The sequence below is a fragment of the Corylus avellana genome, chromosome ca9 (assembly GCF_901000735.1).
Source record: "Corylus avellana chromosome ca9, CavTom2PMs-1.0".
Taxonomy (NCBI): Eukaryota; Viridiplantae; Streptophyta; class Magnoliopsida; order Fagales; family Betulaceae; genus Corylus; species Corylus avellana.
In genome coordinates, this window is record NC_081549.1 from 11,376,673 (window position 1) to 11,398,355 (window position 21,683).

Below are 21,683 nucleotides of genomic sequence, written 5' to 3' on the forward strand. Positions count from 1 at the left end.
ATTTGATCTGGACCTTGACATGATACATGAGCAAGCTGATGCCTTATTGGATTCTACTCCTGAGAACAACAAGGTGGAAGAAGAAGATGAGCAAACTGAGGTTCTATAGGAGCTACATCGAGAAAAGGAAGAGAGCACTGAGACTTCTTCAACATCAACTCCTATTCCCGAATTACCAAGAATCCAAGAGAGAAGTCTGCTGGGGTTATGTGATTAGCAAATTGAGGACATCAAAATAGATGAATTCCTTGAGTATTATCCAGTTCATGATTCCCTCCCGGATGAGAAACTGTTGGAGAAAACTCAAAGTGGTCCTCCCCGATCTATAAACAATTGGAATCACCTTACAATAGAAAAAATTCATTCCCTTTGGTGCAAGAGAAGGAAAGACTAGTGCTTCAAGTTTAAAATGCCATAGTCTGGCTGAAGACGTCAAACTTAGCGCTTATGGGAGGCACCTCATAGCATATCATTTTTATTTTCTGTTTGTTTTACTTTTCTGTTGGTTATTTTTAGTTTCAATTTGTTTTCCCTTTGTTACTTTAGTATTTTAATTTTCAGGAACAAGTGTGCTTCAGTTCAAGTTTGGGGGTGTGCTATGAGCCATGTCATTCCAAACATGTCATCCATCTCCCGGGTAAGATCTTTCCATGTTATACACATATTGTGGACAATGTGTAATTTAAGTTTGGGGGTATGGGAGATACTTTACACACACTTTGTCCCATTTTTTGAAAAGAAAAAAATATAAATATATGCATGTTCATGTTGACTTAAAATTTTGGTTGATCTTAAAAATTGTCATTTGATTCTCATTGGTGAGCTTAAAATTTTGAACACATGATCTGATGATGGGATTTTTCAGTTTGGTTACTTGCTTGAACACATGTTTGATCTGATCTACACAAACACATTAGCACATAATTTGTGGGGCATGATATGAAAGTCTGATGTGTGTGTTTCTATGTCTTGGGTGAAACTGGATGACTTATTAGATGGATACTTTGGCATATTTATATATATATAAAGAGAAAAATAGTATAGAAAAGAAGAAAAATAAAAAATAAAAAATAAAAAAATTGATGATCATTGATAAGCTTTTCACTAAGTAACTGGACCTCTTGCCTCAAAGCATTGAGTGTTCACGTCAAAAGGTGAAAACTTTTGATTTTGATTAATGTCATGGTTAGTTTGGTTTCGTAACCTTTTTTACTCAAGTTAGTAAGTCCTTAGGGGTGTTTTACACCTAATGCCCTAAAACCATCTAGTTTAGGAGTCATTGACTTAACACTTGCTACATGGGTCAATTAGAAAGCTTAAGGAAACCAAACATTGCACAGCCTGACCCAAAAGAGAGAGAGAGAGAGAGAGAGAGAAAGAAAAGTTATGCCATAGATATTCATTCTAGTGGAGATTTCAGTGAACTTTGAGATATTGCGACTTTGCACATTGGAATTAATTGGAAGCTTCATATTTATGTGCTAGTTCACTTTACACTGTGTCGAACTTATGATGCCTTAGCCTGTCTTTTGCAAGTAATTAGACTTTAAAATTCCATTTCATTGTGAAAATGGAGTTTATCTTTTTAAGTTTGCTAATGAATGAGAATCATGGTTTTGAGTGATACTTGAATTTTTGAATAACATGATTTTTGCATAATGTTTATGGATAACATTTCTAGAATACTCTCACGAGACTTCACTCGTCCTCTAGGGAATTCCTATGGGTTTAAAAGGCTTGTTGCATGTGCTAAATATAATCGTACATCCCACAAAAGATGGATTTATCTTTTTATTTTCTATTTTTCCATGTTATTTTTAGTTTCATATTGCTAAGCGACTAGCAATATGTAAGTTTGGGGGTGTGTTAAGTGCCAAAATATTCATATTTTAGCCCTTAAACTTATATGTGTTAATTCTTTAGTGTTGTTAGTTTCTGTAATTTTACTTTCCTTTTATATTTTCTTTGTTTTATAGGTTTTTGGAAGAAAAGAAAGCATTCCTGGAAGTATCAGACTTAAAGGATAAAATTGAAAAAAAGCTAGAAGATGTGAAGCAAGCAAAAGCATTCTGGTAGTGCAATTGATCGCAGGTCCCCTGCGATCGAGCGCACTTCCAGAGAGATCCAGACGTGAAGAGCGAGGCGTGCGCTCATGCGCACAAGAGAAGACTCGATCGCACTGCAATCGAGCGCAGGAGACATACAATCGATCGCAGAGGTGTGATCGAGCACACACGGGTTGCAATCGAGCACACCCATGCGCTAGAAAATTCTAGAAGCTGCGGCCAGACTCTCTTTGCTTTCCATATTAGGGTTTTTCTAGTCCTAGTTGCACTAGGACTAAACCCTACGATTTTACTAGGGTTTCTAGGTTTTCTAGAGTATTCCTAAGCCTATAAATAAGACCTCTAAACCTTTAGAATAATCATCCTTGAATAGACACAACTTTGGGGGAGGAATTTTGGAGGCTACTTCTAAGAGTGGTTTTTGGTTCTTTCTTTCCCTTTTCTTTTGAGTTTTCTTTTCATTATATGTAACTAACTCTTTAGGAGGGCTGGATTGAAGCCCTAATTATACTTATTTAATATTTCAATATTGGCGCCTTTGTGATAATCATATTGTGTTGCTTAACTTAATTAATTCCTGCTTTCTTGAATTCCTCATATGTGATTGTCTGATCAACATACGCATGTGGCATAGACTAGTTAATTAAATCAATTTGAATAATCGAATCCTGGGTTTAATAAGAGTAACAGAAAAAAAAAAAACAAAACAAAACAAAACAAAACAAAACACACCGGGTTCTTGGGTTAATCAACATGGGGAACCGGGAGTAGACACCCATGCCCTAGGCCTCACAGATATATGCTTTCTTAAAGAACAACTTAGTAAACACCCATGCTAAATCCTTTAAGAAAGAAAAAAAAATTAGAGTAGACACGTATGCCTAATTCGTTGCTCAGAGAAATCAATAGCTTAAGGTGTAGACACCCATACCCTTAGGTTGGCAAATATTAAGTATTCATAATATGATTGGATCATTGACATATTATTATATTATCTAAGTATGATTAGTAGTGGATATCAAAGCCCTACCTTTAGCTTTTCATTTATCTTTATATATTTTTATTTCTTTTTCACAATATCAATTTAATGACAATTTGATATTTTTATCAATTCTAAAACAAAATCAACAATCCTCGTGGAATCGATCTCGTACTTGTTGCACTATACTATCGTTTTATCTTGTGCACTTGGAAGTAAAACGTACAATTATTTGTCTATTACATTAGGTAAATATTTGCACAACAATGGTCGCGGCACAAAAGTCACCTTTCGTGCCCACCACTCAATGAATGACACATCATCCTATCACAAATTACAAAATAGTTTTGGCTACACCTAATCATATATCAATCTCATCATAAATCATAACTAAAGACCAAACCTTCTGATAAGTGCCAAATATTGCATATTTGGACCCCTTTATTTACATTAGTTAATCTTTTAGCTGTGTCGTTATTTATATTTTGTGTTAGTTTTGTGTTTTTAGTGTTTTGTAGGTCATTGAAGAAAAACTACAACTTTAAAGGAAAAAATGCAAAGTTTGGAAGAATCATACTTTGAGAAGACCTAGATGATGTGGTTAAGTCTAACCAAATCCAAAAAAAGGTTAAATCGGATTAAAGATCCGATTGTATTAAAGATCAGATTGGATAAAATTTCGGATTTGATTCAAATTCACATTCTGCATATGTCTCAGTATTTTGACCATAACTTTCTTCTCAAATATTGGATTGAATTGATTCAAACTGAATTGGAAAGCTAACTCAAAATACTACAATTCATTGTGAAATAGGATTTTCCTAAGTCGGACGGTTACTATGCCAAAATCACTCCGCAATTAAATGACATAAATCTGGACGAATCCTATTCCGATTTCAGACTTCTATTTTGACTGTGTGACAGACCTCTGAATTATCTAGGTTTAATAGGGCTTTTAAGACTTTCCTAAGCCTATAAATAGACCTATTTGCATTCAAGAAAATGGAGAAAATTTCAAAGAGCAAAATTATACAGTTTTTCTCTTTTTAGTTTAGGTTTTCTTTAGATTTAGGTTTTATTTTTATGTGGAGCTTAATTCCCAACTAAGCTTGGGGATGAAGTCTCACCGATGAAGAACATCAATACTTTCATGTAAGTCTTTATTTATTTGATTTTGTTGGGTTTAATATTTCAATTGTTTTACTTCTTTTCAATGTGTAGAGTGATTCTTGGATATCTTTTGTGATTCAAGGATACACTTGATGATTTAAGATAATTTCACATAATTGATTGCTTGATTTTATTTGCCTAAATAATTGGATATACCTTGTGATTTGTTCTACGGATACATTTGGTGTTTCAATTCAGATTGGATATCTTTTGTGATTTATGGATATATTTGATGATTTAATTGATATTGGATTTCTTTTGTGATTTGTGCAATGAATGGATACATGGGATGGTTTTGATTAATTGTTTGAAGCATAGTAAAACATATCTAAGATTTTAATTGTGAGAACTTCATATTAATATTGATAAACATGGAAGTACGTTGTTATGATTCGGTGAGTGTGAATTCTCAAACCTTAGTATTTTATCTCGTATTTTATTTTAATTAGTTTATGTTTGTCTTTTAATTTTCAAAATCAAAATCAAAACCTTTTGGAACTAGGTTAAGGTAAAGTTAGTTTAGATATAAGTTGATCTTTCAAAAATACAATTCTCTGTGGGTTCGACTTCGCACTTGCAATCCATTAAACTACAATCGATTCATGCACTTGCAAGTTAAATAAATTTGCACAACACCTTCAAACATCAACGACCCAAACCTTCAGTTCACCATCCTTCACGCCCAACCCTCGCCGCAACGACCCACGGTGCACAGCCTAGGCCACCATCCCCTGCAGCCGACTTCAAAAATCCCATGCCGACACCCCGCCCAGCCTGCCCAGCCCACTGCTGCTCTCCGGCTGAGGGAATCAGAATAACCCATTCCTCCACCGGTAAGTTGATTTACAAATTTTCAGCACAATTTCTTTGAATGTGTGGGTATGGATGGAATTTTGGTCTAAAATTTTTATTGTTTTTCGTTTGAATTTGTGTTATGGATATGTGAAAAAGTTGTTATCTTCTCTTGTGTGTGTTTTTAGAGGGTGGTTTTGTAAAATGATTGGCTGAATGTGTGAAATTTTGTTGAAAAATTGTGCTGAAAATTTGTCTACCAAGTGTTTGATGAAATGTCTTAGTAAGATTTTTGTTAGTGTTTAATTGGGTTATGTTTGCATGGTTGATGTGGTTGCTTTGTTTAGGATAAGTTTTCTTAAATTCTTGCTTTTGGAGGAACGAGAATTTCTACTCATTATAATCCTGATGCTTCTACTCTTGAGCAGCACTAAGCTCCAAATTTGGTTCTCATGAATTCAAGCAAGATAAGGTGTAGGCAGTGTCGGATCAAGACAAACAACTTCCTCACCAAGTTCCACCAAAGCAGCTGGGCAAATTTTGCCTAGGTTAGGTGGTGATTAGTATGATTCACTTTTTGACAGCATTGAGTCGTCATCAAATTCGTTCAGGAGAGATGATCATGATCTAAAGCAGGAACTTTTTGGTGAATCTGACACCATACTAAGGCTCAGCAATACTCACAAACCACTGAATGTGGAAGAGACTGAAAATTATCCTGCGTCATTATGTCGTGTTTGGACCAGTTGAGCTTCACATATAATTGTGGTAGCTTTCTTGTAATTTGGTTCATTTTCTTAGTAGCCAAGTGATGTATTAACATGCCTTGGTATTTTTCATTTCATTTTAGCCATGGTTTTTTTTTTCCATACTTACGTTGCTACTTTGCTTTTTACGATTTTTATTAATGTTCAGTACAACATTAACAAAAACTGGACAAAACAATTAATGGTGGTTTCCATTGCTCTTGCTTTTTTTTTTTTGATAAGTAATGATCAAGTTTTATTACCATTGCTCTTGCTGTTACAAACATTCCAGCAATTCAAATAGCTACAAAATTGACAGTACAACCATATTATGGTTACAACAACCTCACAACAAAAACCGCACTACACACACCACCGCAACTGCAAGGAGTTTCATAGGCGTTGATGTTGTCTGCACCAATATCAATTGTAGTAGATGAACATACAGGATCTTGAGACATGACAAATATAGTTGCAGAGGGATACTCCATAATTGGCAAAAAAGACTGAAAATAATTCACAAATAATGAAAATTAGATAATTGACCAAAATTACTTTGATAGAGGATATGTTATAATAAAAATTTACCTTTACAAAACTTTATTGGTCCATCAACCCTAAGTTAGCTGCCCTCATATTGTCATTCACGATATCCCTATAAAAAAATAAGATTTTAATGTGAATTAAATCAAAATGCATTTTAATATAAACTATTGTAAATCACAAAATTTATAAGATTACCTTGCTTGCTTATGTGAAGGACAATTGGTTCTAAGGCGCCATGTTTGCTTGCGCAATCGAATCCAGGGGAACCAAGGACCATGTGTTGTTCTTTAGTAGGGCATCAAACTCAGTGTTCATAGCCTGTCTCCAATTTGCGTTTTTCACAGCTGATGTAAAACATGTTGGCTCCAAAGCAATTGAAGAGGATTCAGTAATAAGGGCATGAGGAAGGGGGTACCTAACTGTGCCATCTGGGAGCAATTTGGGTTTGGAGATGTTATTTCTGGCACGAGTGACCACGGGATGGGGTTGGTTGAGATTAGTGGAGGGAGAAGATGCCATGGATGGAGATGCAGCAGAGGTTGAGGTAGGAGATGGAGTTTCGGCCAAAGGAAGAATGGGGTTTGTGATTTCTGGGGAGTTGGGTGATGCGGCGTCTGGGATGATGGGGATTATGTTGTGTGGGCTGGGTGGGGTCATGATATCTGTAGAGGTGGGTGAGGCGTCGATTTGTGGGCTGGGTGGATATGGAGGAGATGGAGGCCAATTTTCGGGTGGGTTAAATGGTGTTGGGTTTGGAATGTTGTGGGCTGTGTGTATAATGTGGGGTAGGGAATTGGTTTGGGAAGAAGATGTGTCTGTGAGATTTTGGAGGGTTGATTTGGTTGTGCAAGGGAAAATGTTTTCTTAGAAGATGACATCTCTGGAGATGTAGAGACGTCCTATAGATAAGTGAAAGCATTTGTATCCCTTGTGTTGGGGACTATAACCTAAGAACAGACATTGTTTAGACCGGGGTTGGAATTTATTTTTGTTGTAGGGACGTAAGTTAGGCCAACAAGCACAATCAAAAACTCGAAGAAAATTGTAATCGGGTTGACAATTAAATATGGTGAAAAAAGGTGAACGATTTGAGAGAACTGGAGTAGGCATACAATTGATTAAATAGCATGCCGTTAAGAAAGCGTCATCCCAAAATTCAAAAGGCATATTGGCATGAGAGAGGAGTGCTAATCCCGTTTCGACAATATGTCGATGTTTACGTTCAATGGCATCATTTTGTTGGTGAGTATGGGGGCAAGAGACTCTATGAAGAATGCCAAATTGAGTTAGCAATTTATTTAGGGGACGGAATTCGCCACCCCAATCAGATTGAACCGATTTAATTTTGGAATTGAAATAACATTCACATATGATTTGAATTTGAGGAAAATAGAGCTAACATCACTTTTGCATGACATTGGAAAAAGCCACGTATATTTACTATAAGCATCAAGAAAAGATACATAATATTTGGAGCCAGATCTAGATAGAATAGGAGCTGGTCCCCATACATCAGTATAAATTAATGCTAAAGGACACGTGGCTATAGATGAAGATGCTAAAAATTTGATATGCTTGCTGCCTTACCAAACGTTGGTTTAGGCTTTTGTATTTATAGAATAATGTTTACATGAGATTACACTTGGTATGAAATTTAAATACTAAGTGATAAGATATACAAGGAGATAAGTTTAACAAGAAGTTGTTAGCTACATGATCTGCTGCAAGCTTTATCCAGAGATATTGTTTAAATTGATATCCAACGTTTAAATTGATATCCAAAGCTTTATCCAACGTTTGGTAAGGCAGCAAGCATATCAAATTATTTTCCATTATATGGTATCAGAGCATTAGACTCACGTCACTCGATCTTTTTTTTTCCTTCCGCTATTTATCTTTTCATGGCTACCCAATCTTCAAACCTTGTCACTTTCTCCAATCTCAACCCTATCAAATTGACTAGGGACAACTACTCACTATGGCTGACCCAAATTGTTCCTCATCTCAAAAGTGGGGACGTCTACGGTTATGTAGATGGTTCAATTCCTTGCCCTTCACCAACCATTAAAACTATCAAAGATCATGTTGTCACTGAGACACCCAACCATGCCTATCACACTTGGCAGATGCAAGATCAGATTATCTTAGGAGCAATAAATTCAGCAATCTCTGAAAAACTGCTGATACATGTCACTCGTTGCACTACCTAGCGCAAAGCCTAGAAGGTACTAGAGACATTGTTTAAGTCTCAATCTCGCTCCCACATCATGAATGTACATCATCAACTATCCACCATGAAGAAAGGCTCTTCCTCCATAGCAGACTATTATCATCGTTTTCAGACTCTCACCGACACACTTGCTGCCGTAGATCATCCTCTCGATGAACTTGATAAGCAAAGTTTCTTTCTCGGTGGTCTTGGATCTGAGTATGATCCATTTGTCACATCAGTTCTCACACGTGCTGATCCATTATCAATCGAAGAGATTTATGGGCATCTTCTCACATGTTCTTTTCTTGATTTCTTGATTTATTTTTGGATTCTTTTTGTCTCAAAGATTTTGGTTTTCCTCTATAGCGAACATGTACAGGATCTTGCAAAGTGAATCTAAGGTTTGACAGTACTTGGCTATTTAATACGGGACCCTTGGCACTTCCTACATCATCATCCTTTTTATTTGTATCACAATCATCATCCATTGTGAGAAGCTCGTGATGAAGCTTTTGTAAACCAATGCCAAGATGTTCATATTTTCTTTTTGATTGGCATCCCATTTCTACAACTTCATAAAATTGCAACATTAAGTTATTTCTCATCAAAGTGGGAGAATTTGGTTTTCTTACTTGATTATCATCACTAGATATGCCAAGTATAATGCGACTCTTGGCATTGATCGTCTATCTCTCTAAAACATAATGTTGGGGAATAATGTCCACCAAAGATTTTTTCACAAAAATTTGAAAAATGTGCCTACATAAAATTTCAATAAATTCAAACTTGTGACTTCTACAAGTGTCTTTCTTCTCAAGAACTTCAAATGCAACTTCATAAAATGGACTTTCTCTCCCATGAAAGGCCAACCTATAGATCTTCACCCTTCTTTCTCCTTGATGTTTAGATGAGTAGTAATTTTGACTATTAAATAGCTCTTCTAGAAACATCAAAAAAGACTTTCTTGCGTAAACCTTTGCTGCCTCTGCTTCCATCTTGTAACATGCTTTCAAAATCCTATAAGTGTTTGTTTTGACATCTCTTCCTTTCTCTTTAACATGACTTGTATCTAAAGCTTTTTCATATTGATAGACAAAGTCACTCACTATTGTGCTCAAACGGACATAATCTATAAAAAACCTATTCATACTCTCACTCCTTTGAGTAGTAGACATGTCGGCACAAAATATGGTTCGCAAGTAAGCCAGCATCCACTTTTCACGTCGCCTATAAAGATTTTTTAACCAATCATTCTCTCCCAACTCATACTTGCATACAAGTTCACTCCATTTCGTCTCAAACTCTTCAATTGTGATTGTATTATGAATACAATGCCGAAAATATCATTGGAAAGATGAATATTTATTATATATATGAGCCAAATGTTCTGGAACTTTTTGTAAAATATGCCACAAACATAATCTATGAGTGGTATTTGATAGTACCTTCACAATTGCCTTAGTCATAGCCTTGTCATCATCTATGATAATTGTAGAAGGAGCACGTCCAAGCATTGCCTCAAGCCATGTTTTCCACAACCACATGTAAGATTCAACAATTTTATTTATGAGCAAAGCACATCCAAACATCATAGATTGATGATGATGGTTAACTCCAGTAAAAGGAACAAAAGGCATCTTATAACAATTTGTCAAGAAACTAGCATCAAAAGTAACAACATCTCCAAAATATTGGTATGCAGCTCGTGATATACCATATGCCCAAAAGTAATTTCTCATGCATCCATTTTCATCCACTTGTATTGCATAAACAAAACCCGAATTTTTGCTTTGTCTCTCGAGAAAATAATTGTACATTTTTTGTGCATCTCCCTCTCCAAAAATAAATCTTCTTTTATTGCCCAAGCAATTTTGAACATCTTTAGCAATACAACCAACATTATGGTCACTACCAGATTCTTTACTCAACACCAACATCATCTTCCTTGGAACTACACCAGACTCATTGTGTGTATCTATAAGACTTTTTTGAGCACTTGTTAATTGTTATCACTCTATATGTCCACGAAGCAAACTTGTACTTCTAGGAGAAAAGAGGTCATGATTATGTTTAAATACGAACTTACACACAATCCATCTTAACTCCACTTTCTTCAAACCCAGAAGTGCTTTACATCCTATCCTTGTTTCTGGAAGCTCCGAATTTGTATAAATTTTATTTTGACACTTTTTATGACGAAACCCTTCCCTTGAACAAACATATTATATCACAATTAATGACTTATCCTTCGATAGTCGACTATGACTTCTGCGAATACCAAAATCTATTTGCCTTGCATAAGCATAATAACATGTATGAACATCTTCTACTTCATCAAATTTCATACTAAGACATAGTTTCACATTACCATTAGACAAAGAAAAGCAGATAGTAGGTTGCTTCAAATTACTTTGATCTTCTACCATTACAACATCAGCATGTCCATCTTCAATATTCTCATCACCATATGAGATTATGTCAAATTCTTTACTATTAGTACTCATTCTAGTGATCCTGCAAGAGCATGCAAACATAACCCAACTAAACACAGAAAAAAATTCTTACTAAGACATTTCATCAAACACTCGGTAAACAAATTTTCAGCTCAAACGAAAAACAATAAAAATTTCATATCAAAATTCCATCCATACCAATTTCAGCAGCAGTTCAAATCGAAATTGATTTGTATTGGCCAAAATTTCTGAAACAGTATTGTCTGCTTGCTGGAATCATATGGACCAACAAAAAAAAAAAAAACCACCAAATTTTCAATTACTAAATAGCACCAAAGATAGGGCAATTTTCAAAAAAAAAAAAAAAAAACTGTGAAGAACATGAAGTTGCTGTTCCATTTTTTGGTCAAATCAAGAAAGTTTCTTGAAAAAGATTTGTGTACCATACAATGACAATACATAGAAAGACGGATGAACTAATAAACCTTTTGAGTCTTTTGGGGTCAATGTTAGAGTCTTGATCACGACGACGGGGAGGGGTTGTCTGAGTTTTAGATTTCGTCTCAGTTTCAGCGGCTGCATCCCCTTTAATGGCAGTGACGGCGTGGGCTGGGCGGTGATGGCGTGTTGTAGCGTGAAGGTTTGGGTCATTGATGTTTGAAGGTTTGGTCTCTAGTTTTGACTTATGATGAGATTGATATATGATCAGGTGTAGTCAAAACTATTTTGTAATTTGTGATAGGATGATGTGTCGTTCACTGAGTGGTGGTGACTTTTGTGCCACGTCCACATTGAAGATATTCTCTTAAGATTTTTCACATCATTTTACAACACCAGCTAAGATTACACATTAGCCATCATTGCACGTCATACTGCTACAGTAAATTAACTTAATAATACCATAGTAAATTAACTTAATCTCTTATATCCCCAAAATTTTACCTCATGCGTAACCCTAGCTCCCTCATCTTCATCTTCCTCAGCCACTTCACAAAGTACGACCATCAAATTCTTACAAAATGCTCCCAAATCGTGGTGAGAAAGATGAAGATGAGTGAGGGTTAAGCACCGAGTAAAATTTTAGGGATATAAGAGATTATGTTAATTTACTGTAACAATATGACGTAACAAAATAACGGATTTTGTTAAGTTACTTAACGAAAATTGATTTAGGGAGTAAACTGTTATTTTGTCCTACCCTAAAGACTTATCAATTATTTTTGTGTATCACATTGAGTGATTTATAATTTAGGCCAACTATAGAGACCTATAAATTATTTTTTATATCACATGGAGTGATTTGTAATTTAGGTCAAACATATGGACCAATTTTGCATTTATCCCTTAAAAATACATGTAATTCTCACATCTTAGAAGAACAACATATGAACAATTTAGGGTTTATTTGAGTTTGTGTTTTAAAAATAACGATTTTAAAACGTAATTTTTAAAAACGCAATTAAGCATTTGGCAAAATTACGGGTTAACCTTTAAAATCTCAATTTTGCCTTTAAAATTGTACATTTTCAAAAAAAAAAAAGAGAAAAAACACCTCATTACGTGCGATTTTTTTTTGTATTTTTAAATCATTGCGTTTTTAAAAAATTGTGATTTGGTTTGTGCGTTCAAATTGCAGGTAAGGAGATTTTAAAAAAAAACACACCATTTTAATGGTTAAACAGCGTTTTTAAAAATCAGATTTTCAAATTACATATTTTTAAATCGTTATTTTAAAATCACATTTTCTAAATTTGCAAACCCAAATAGACCCTTAAAAATTACACTTTCTGTTTATAAAATCGCAATTCCAAACCAACGTACTCTTGTTAAACTGACTTATCCTTGCGTAGGAGCCCGTAAGAGTGAATATTGGGCTCTTGTTCAAACACTCGCACAATAGGACCCATGGGCAGGTAATTCCGCTACATGGGCTCTCTATCCATTATATGGCCCGTAAGAACGGAGGCCCAAATAAAAAAGAGAAAGGAAAAAACAAAAACAAAAAAAGTCGCTTGCTGTATTTCTTGAGAAGAAAGAAAAAGCAGCTGGTTTTGTATTTGTAGCTTGGATTTGTCACTGAAGGCACCCATCTGAAGAAGAAGAAGAAGAAGTAGAAGAAGAATCGAGACAATATGAGCAGCATAGGAACAGGGTATGATCTCTCAGTCACCACATTCTCTCCCGATGGCCGCGTCTTCCAGATCGAGTACGCCGCCAAAGCCGTCGACAACAGCGGGTAATCTCTCTCTCTCTCTCTCTCGACCTACCCTTCAATCCGTCGATTCTATACCTTGCTTTGTCTCACTCTTTATCCAGTTCGCTTCCCGACCCACAAACCCTAGACTTTTTTATTTGCAGTAATATTGGGTTTTGGATTTTCCAGGACTGTTATCGGCATCAAATGCAAAGACGGGATTGTAATGGTAGATATCGTTCGGTGTTTGCTTGTTTGATTATTTGATTACCGGGCAACTTTGTTTCTTTATTCTTTTTGTTGTGTATTTTGGTTGGGTATTCTAGGGTGTGGAGAAGCTAATAGCGTCGAAGATGATGCTACCCGGGTCCAATAGAAGAATTCACTCTGTTCATCGGCACTCCGGCATGGTACCATATGTTCCCATTTTTCTTTTATTATTATTATTTTTTTTAAGGTTACTTTTCGATTGGATCCAGATTCTGCTTTGTAACTTGTTGGTATAAGTCGGTGGGTTATCTCGGCTGTTTTTGATATTTATATGGCATGAATGTTCTTCTCTGTTGGCTGCAAAACAAGTGTGACCTGTTTCTTTCCCAACACCATGATATTTGAAATATGTTTCAGTGTCAGACTTGGTTAAATTTGAAGCCTCACTGCATAAGCTTCTAAGATAAGAGGCTGATTTTTTATGTATATGCTGGTGTATTTCCAATTACAGGCTGTGGCAGGATTAGCAGCAGATGGGAGGCAAATTGTTGCTCGGGCCAAATCTGAAGCTACTAATTATGAAAGGTCTGCCTTATTGCTCTAGAGTGTTTAATTATGGTCATATTTCTCTCTCCCTCTGGCTCTTAAATCTTTCATTTTTTTTTCCTAGTTATACTTTACAATATGTCTCATAGATGGAACGTGAATGTGCTAATTAGCCATAGTTAATTGCGACTATTCTACTTGAAGAAAGCATCACATTCCCCCTCTCTCTATTCCCACACATCCACACTATGCTACTTGGACACTTTGCTCCATTCTGGAATAACTTGTTTCGATCCTGTGACATCCTGGTTAGTGCTATCTAGTATCCTGATTATGTTTAACTCGATGATCTTGAATGTTACAGTAAATGCAATTTATAGTAGATATAAGGAAAATCATTCATCTGAAACTGCTTGTAATTATCTGGAGGAAATCTTTTATAAATTATCTCCTCTCTAATAAGGTATTTATTACTTAATAAAAAAACATCATTCATCTGGGACCTGAACCTCTGATCGAATGCAAGAAAATTGGGATCTGTTTTGTGTTTTAACTAAGTGACTTCATCCTGATTGATGCACTCTCTGCACCTTATTGATGACAATGAGTTGTTTGTGTGAAAGTTCTTCACAAAACCTATATCTTTATAAAAACAGGTTAACATTCCATTATTATTTTTTTCTCCAAGGATTTTTTGATAAGTAAAAATAATAAAAAAATAATAATAAATAAAAAAAAATATATATATATATTCAAGGATAGGTAGACACAATGGGTTTTTTTTTTTTTTTTGGTTGCCTTGTATTTGGTGGATTACATTACAATAACTTGCCGCTTTCTCTTCTATATTATAAGATTTATGTGCAGCTCTTCTATCAGTTTTAAAAATAGCAAAGGAATTTACATTATCTAATGATACCGTCTTCTTTCCCTATCTAATGCAAAGTGACAAAAACACTTCTGTGTTGATAATCTGTTATTGTTATTGGGAATTATGATTTGGTCACTATTGAATTAAATTATGTCAAGCTGTCATGCACATGAAAAGACACGACACACACACACTCAAGCATACGTCACACATGAATGTATCTTTTCTTAGTTGATTAGTCAATGCAAGTAAATAAATAGAATTTCTTTCCTAGTTTACTTGGCTTATAACCAATTGCATCCATCTTTTGTAAAACTTCTTGTTGAATATAATTGGAAGAGTGTGAGAGAGAGGCTTGGTGGAGAGTTGCGGTGGAATCGAAATATGGAAGTTTATGGGGAAGGTAGGGCCCTCTTGTTCCTTTTGGAGCCTTTGGTGTGGGGTTGTGGAAGAATCTTAAGAATGGGTGGGATAATGTTTTTAGCTTTACTAGATTTGAGGTGGGACATGGCACCAAGACCAGCTTTTGGCATGACTAGTGGTGTGGGGAAGTGGCTCTTAAGGTAGCTTTCTCGGTTTTATTTGGTCTCGCTTGCACTAAGGACGCCTCTATAGCGGCTAATCTGGAGTTACTGGGCAATTCCTACCAATGGAATGTGAGCCTTGCTAGAGCGGCACAGGATTGAGTGGTGGATGTAATTGCTTCTTTTTACCGGGAGTTGCATTCAGTTAGAGTGAGAAGAAGGCTTGAAAGATCAGCTGCTATGGGCTTCCAAGAAAGATTTTTTCGTTGGTTTCTACTTTTGCTCGTTGGTTTCTCCTGTAGGTAGACAATTCCCCTGGAAGAGTGTTTGGTGGACATAGGCTCCTTTGAGGGCGGCAATCTTTGTATGGTCGGCGACTCTAGTAGGCAAGACCCTCACCTTGGATAATCTCAGGAGACGGCACATCATCGTGATGGATAGATGTTGCATATGCAAGAGGAATGGGAGTCGGTGGATCACCCTCTTCTACATTGTAATGTGGCTTCCTCCATTTGGAGTGCCTTTTTTAGGCATTTTGGGTTGTCCTAGGTTATGCCTAGAAGTGTCATTAATCTACTTAATTGTTGGTGCTCCTTAACTGCTTAGCTCATCAAGGGTGAAATCTCCTGGATTATCTGGTAACTGGTTCTGGTGGGCGGGGTCAGTTACCTGTAGGAGTTTGATTAACGGTGAGGATTGTTGTACAGTATGCGTTTGCGACGCGCAATTAATCTGAGTAAAGTTCTCTTATGTTATCAAAAAAAAAAAATTGTTGGTGCTCCTTCGGCAGGCTTAGGAGTGCTGTGGTGTGGAAAATTGTGCCTATGTGCCTCTTCTGGTGTGTTTGGAAGGAAATGAATGATAGGTGCTTTGAGGATAGAGAGAGAACGTTGGGGGAATTTTTATCTTTGTTCTATAAAACTTTGTATTTATGGACCTTTGTGTATGTGTCTCCTCTGTTGATTAGTTTTAGTGATTTTATTGTTCGTTTTGGCCCTGCTAGTTAGGTGATTCATTTTGTATACATCCAGTGTACTTAGGGGTGTCTTATGGAGTTTGATTTAGTACTTATCAAATAATAATAATAATAATAATAATAATTGGAAGGGCCTGGCTGCCTAAGATACATCGTAGTTACCCCAAGAAGAAGGAACCAAAAAAAGAATATGCAGTCTCATAATTTCTACTTAAGTAGCTAGTGTGTGAGAGTACAAAGAAAATTTCTTACAGTGTGATTGCTTATCTGCGTGATTTCGTGTGTACTTTTGGTATTTGGCATTTCATTGACTTGGTCTGGATTTCAGGATTTTGACTACATTTCCAGTCATGGTTTCAACTTAGTATGTGAAACCTCTTTTTTTTCCCCCTTCTTGTGACTGCTCTTTTCTGTTGTGCTTTCTTACAGTTTTGCCGCTTTCTAGCTTCCAACTGAAAGAAATGGAGAGTAGATAGTTCCTTTCTTGTATTTGAAGTAGTTGGAGTGTAGTTGCTAAAACAAATTTATGGGAAACAGGTCACTTAGGACTTCTTGCATGCCAAAAACTGCAAATATGGAGCATCTGTTAACCTTGTTGGCAAATTCGGTTTTTCAAAATTACTCTTAATAATAACCTAGGTGGCTTTTTTTTATACTTCCTGTGTACTTTGGGTGCCTTTTATTTTTAATGATATCTCGATTACTTAAAAAAAAAAAAAAAAAGTGAAATTACTATTAATTATAGCCATCAAATTTGTGTACATGGTTGTGTATGTGTTGTAGAATTGCGCCCTTCTACGCTTTTTAATAAATTATTTATTTATCTAAAAAAAATAAATGTGTTCTAGAATCGCGTATGCACCTGTGTGCTTTTACGATGTCAAAATTATATTCACAATGGGAAGAATTGAGTACAACGACAGGTAAAGAGAAAGAGATGACAGTTTCACCTGAGAAACAGAAAAATATATATTTTTTTTCCATGCTTTGATATGCATAGTTAATATGAATTTTTAAAAATGGTCCTTTGAGGTAGTAATGGATGCAAATTATTTCTTTTCTTACAAAGTACACAAACGTTTTATGAAATTGGCATTTGACATCTGAGAAGTCATTGCTGCATATCTGCCTTTTTATGTTGTTACATGTTTATCTCATTTTCTTTTGACTCTTTTGTGCAGTGTATATGGTGAACCAATTCCTGTCAAGGAACTTGCTGATCGTGTTGCTAGTTATGTGCATCTGTGTACACTTTATTGGTGGCTAAGGTTGGATGAGATATTACCAAAATTTGTCATTCATTATGTTTGTTTTCCTCCTTGTTATATTCCTTAGGGGAATAACTAATGGTTCTGCAGACCTTTTGGATGTGGAGTTATTCTTGGAGGCTATGACAGAGATGGACCACAACTGTACATGGTTGAGCCTTCTGGTGTTTCATATGTGAGTTCATTTTGGTCGTATGTTAAAACAAGTGTAGCAATCAATCCTCTTACCATTCACATCATCATTCGATCTTGTACCAATATTTGTTTTGGCGTTTGTTCTAGAGGTACTTTGGTGCTGCAATTGGCAAGGGCAGGCAAGCGGCTAAAACGTAAGTTGAGTTATATCTGTTTATCAAATTCTTGATACAGCTAAACGATTATAGCAGAGAATTTGTTTGAAAACTTATTTTCCAAATGTTATTAACACAAGTCCTACTTCTTAACTTCACAAGTTTGCTTCACTCTCTCTTAATGTTTGTCATACCTTAAGCTTGCCCGTGGGTGACTGCCCACAAATCTCTCCTAAACCAATGCGTTTACTAGAATATGATGTTAGGGATATCCCAAATGAGTGGTGTATTGCTCATTTACTTTGATTGGTATGTCTTCCATGGGAGATCTCAGATCTGCTACTGCTAAAAGCAAAGGGAAGTAAGAGGCTGCATAAACTTACACATGATTAGTTTCCTGTGCTTATTACTCAAATTATCTTTTCCTGGTTATTCAGGTAGAAACTAATAATCTGATAGTGGCATTGTTGACTGATCATAAGGAGTAATGTACTCTTTCGTTATTCCCATACTAATATCTTATGGGAGTAAATCAGGAGGGGGACATCTATGTTACTCAACTTTTGTTCATAAGGATGCTGTTTTGGGTATTATATCCTTTTTTAAAATCTAGATGAGGGCTGCTATTGCATTATTTTGCTTTGTTTAAAATTCTTCTCTTACACAACATATTTTGATTATAATTTTTAACCAAGATTACATACTTCGGTGACACTGCTGATATAATTTAACTGATGATTTTACAGAGAGATCGAAAAGTTAAAGCTTTCAGAAATGACTTGTCGTCAAGGGGTTATTGAAGTAGCCAAAATGTGAGTGGAATTATGGACTATTATGTAAATTCTGCATCTTGCCGACTTTGTGATGTCAATATCAAAAGCTGTAGCATCAAAGTGTTGACTCCATTGTACTGTATATATCAAAAATCATGATTAGGAAGTAGTGAGGGAGAGGGTCAAGGAGTTTGTGACATTGCTAGAGAGGTGTGCAATAAGGGAAAAACAGTAAAGGTGGGGGGCAGAAAATGGGAAGCCAGTCATGTCCCTGTGAGTATATGTTTGTGTGTTGGGAGGTTGGAGGGTGAGGGGAGGTGTCCCTAGAGAGGGTGCAGCATTTTAGAGTTCAAAATGTGGAATATAGGGTTTTCATGGGGCTTTTTGTTTGCTATATTACTTGCATTGTGATCCCAATTTGAATTTTCTTTAGGCTTACATCCCTAAATCAACGAAATAAAGTTTTATACATTTTAAGTCAATTAAGATATTCCTTTTAAGCATGAAAAACAAATTTGTTTTTTTCTCTTGGATACTTGGGTTGCACTTTTTAATGGGATGCATTTACTTATCAAAAAGGAAAAAAAAAAAAAAATGAGTTCATTTATTATATCTAGACAAGAATTACATCCTATTTGTTAAAAAAAAAATCTACTGAATATTGAACTTCTGTTAATAATTTATATTGGCTCTCTTTGTGATTAATTACTAGTTCTCTGGCTGGTAGTATGGCTCATGTTAAGTATTTATTTAGTCTCATGATAATTTGAATTTCTTATTAGTCCAAAGACAAGTACAAATGTACAATGGATAGATAAAAGAAGGATGTTTGATTTTTATATTTTATTGGATGTATTATTGAGACTTGCTTTGTTGCTACTGGTGTTTAAATAATTGGAGTTTCTTTTATATTATTTTATGCACTATTGTTGGACAGGATATTTTTTGTTGCTCATGCATTCTATGGGATGCATAGGTTTTTTGATACCTCATGGAACACTATATATTACATGGTACTCAATAGCAGTTTTGAGATGACATAAGACATGTTAGAAAAGATCCATCTATAGACCTTCGGTTTATTCTCTCTATTTTTTTTTTCCCCGGTTTTTCTTTTGGTGATTTATTTTTTGGGGCGGTTGGGGGTTAGCTTTTAATAGGGAATACAATGGTTTATTAAAGCCATTGGTGTCATTTCATGTTAAAAATACATAATGTATCTATATCAAATATTAGATTGTATGCCAACTTTGACTATTTCATGTTAATGCTAAGCAGCATTTATGGAGTACATGATGAGGCAAAGGACAAGGACTTTGAATTGGAAATGAGCTGGGTCTGTGATGAGTCAAATCGTCAACATCAAAAGGTATCTCTAAATTTCAATTGCGGTGAAAAAGCTTACTGTTTTCAAATTAATTTCTTGATATTGTCTTCTCTAACTGTCACACTCTTACGCAGTGGTCTAAACAACCTAACTGCCCACGTCTTGCATGTACCATGTTTTTGCAATTAATTCAACTCATTCATATGTAGCTGAAAGTCTTTAGTGTGTAAATTTGCTTTTGAAGGCAATTTTGTTTGTATTTTTTTGTCTAATATTGTGTTTTGTTTTTATTCTTTCATTTGTTAATGTTTTTTGTTTTTTTTTTGAAGATTTTGTTTGTGGAGTCAAGATTATTTTTCCGAATATGATTATGGAATTCCTCACAATGTATTTGCTATTTTGATGTTAGACTTGATTAATTTCAATTAGACTATCTCTGAATATGATGGAATTTCTCACAGTGCTGCTGCTTTTGGTAAATTAAGTTTCAGTTTAGAATCTTCTTTCATTTACATTGAGTGCAAGGTTTTAGATTATGGTGTTGGATGTGCCATTTCTTGGTATATATTTACAGAACCTATAGTGGCTTTCCTGTATAATTAGAAATATACATTCTTCTACTAGGAAGGAAACTAAGGCTTTGTCATCATCATGTTCGTCCGATGTGTAACAGCTTGTAACCAACTCCTGGCCCTTTCGTGCCCCATGTCTATTTATCCTAGATTGATTATATCTTGGAGCTATTTATATGGTTCTGAACCAGCTGTTAGTCCATTTACATTGTTTGTTGGCATTGGTTCTCACTCCATTACTAATCTAACCCGTTGCTATATTTTGTCTCTCTTTTGCCCTCAGTTATCATAAGACATTAGTTTGGAGTCCCAGATTAGTGACTATCATTTTTATTTAAATCATTTTCAGGTTCCAGATGAGCTTTTGCAGGAAGCTAAGGCTGCGGCTAAAGCAGCACTGGAAGAAATGGATGCAGATTAGTGGAGCTTCCCTACTGTTAACATCTCTCTTGAGTGGTTTTATTTCAAGTTGTCATTAGATCGTTTCAGAACATCCATAAAATGTGTTATGGCATAGACGGGTGCTTTTTTTCCCCATCTTAAACCCATTAATCTTTATTGCTGCTACAAAGACCGTGTCTTATGAAGGAAGTGGAGGTCATTAGTTTGAATATCCTTTTCTCCCTTCCATTGGGGACAAAAAAATTACTTATATAAAAAAAATATTTATTGCAGCTACTGTATTTTAGATAAATGTTTAAGTTTCCAATCTATTGACAGGAGCAAACCGTCTGCTTGCTGTGATAATATGCCTCTAATATTCTCCTGACCTGTTTTGTTTCACCCGTAGTATTGATTAGTTCTTCCTTTCATGCATTTGTTTTGGATCAGATTTGAACAAGTGTGTTTTCAGAACTTCTGCATGTTCAAAAAATTTTGAAGTGAAGATTATGGAAAGCTTTGGGAAAATTGTTCCTGTGTTAGTCTCATTTTCCAAAACAAATTCTTAATTTTGTAGTTTCGAGAGGAATATACTTATAGCTTCTGATTGTTTTGGTGTAAAATATTTTCGTTAGGAAAACACTTTTCAGTTGAGAACATTTTTAGAAGAAAAAAAAATGGTATGTTTTTGGGTGCTTGTTTCCTAACATGAATAAATGGTTACTTTCTGGTATTTGTTTTAGTCATGTCAGTTGAGACCTGGACCACCTGGTGATGCTGCTCTGGC

At 35.5% G+C, this 21,683-nt stretch overlaps 1 protein-coding gene across 1 annotated transcript; it reads left to right on the forward strand.

The window, feature by feature from the left end:
* Window positions 1–12,981: 12,981 nt before the first annotated feature.
* LOC132162143 (proteasome subunit alpha type-3) lies at window positions 12,982–21,189 on the forward strand. The gene is made up of 10 exons (XM_059572400.1): window positions 12,982–13,200; window positions 13,348–13,387; window positions 13,485–13,568; window positions 13,880–13,953; window positions 17,467–17,553; window positions 17,644–17,728; window positions 17,836–17,882; window positions 18,590–18,655; window positions 19,895–19,985; window positions 20,865–21,189. Exons 1-10 carry the CDS (start codon window positions 13,097–13,099, stop codon window positions 20,934–20,936), a joined length of 750 nt encoding a protein of 249 aa, XP_059428383.1. The 5' UTR covers window positions 12,982–13,096; the 3' UTR covers window positions 20,937–21,189.
* The last annotated feature ends 494 nt before the right edge of the window (window positions 21,190–21,683 follow it).

Excerpts from the sequence above, each read along its gene's own strand:
- LOC132162143 (XM_059572400.1), top strand. The coding sequence starts at position 13,097 with ATGAGCAGCATAGGAACAGGGTATGATCTCTCAGTCACCACATTCTCT. Across the intron at positions 13,201-13,347 it reads AAAGCCGTCGACAACAGCGG|GACTGTTATCGGCATCAAAT; the intron begins GTAATCTCTCTC and ends TGGATTTTCCAG. Across the intron at positions 13,388-13,484 it reads GCAAAGACGGGATTGTAATG|GGTGTGGAGAAGCTAATAGC; the intron begins GTAGATATCGTT and ends TGGGTATTCTAG.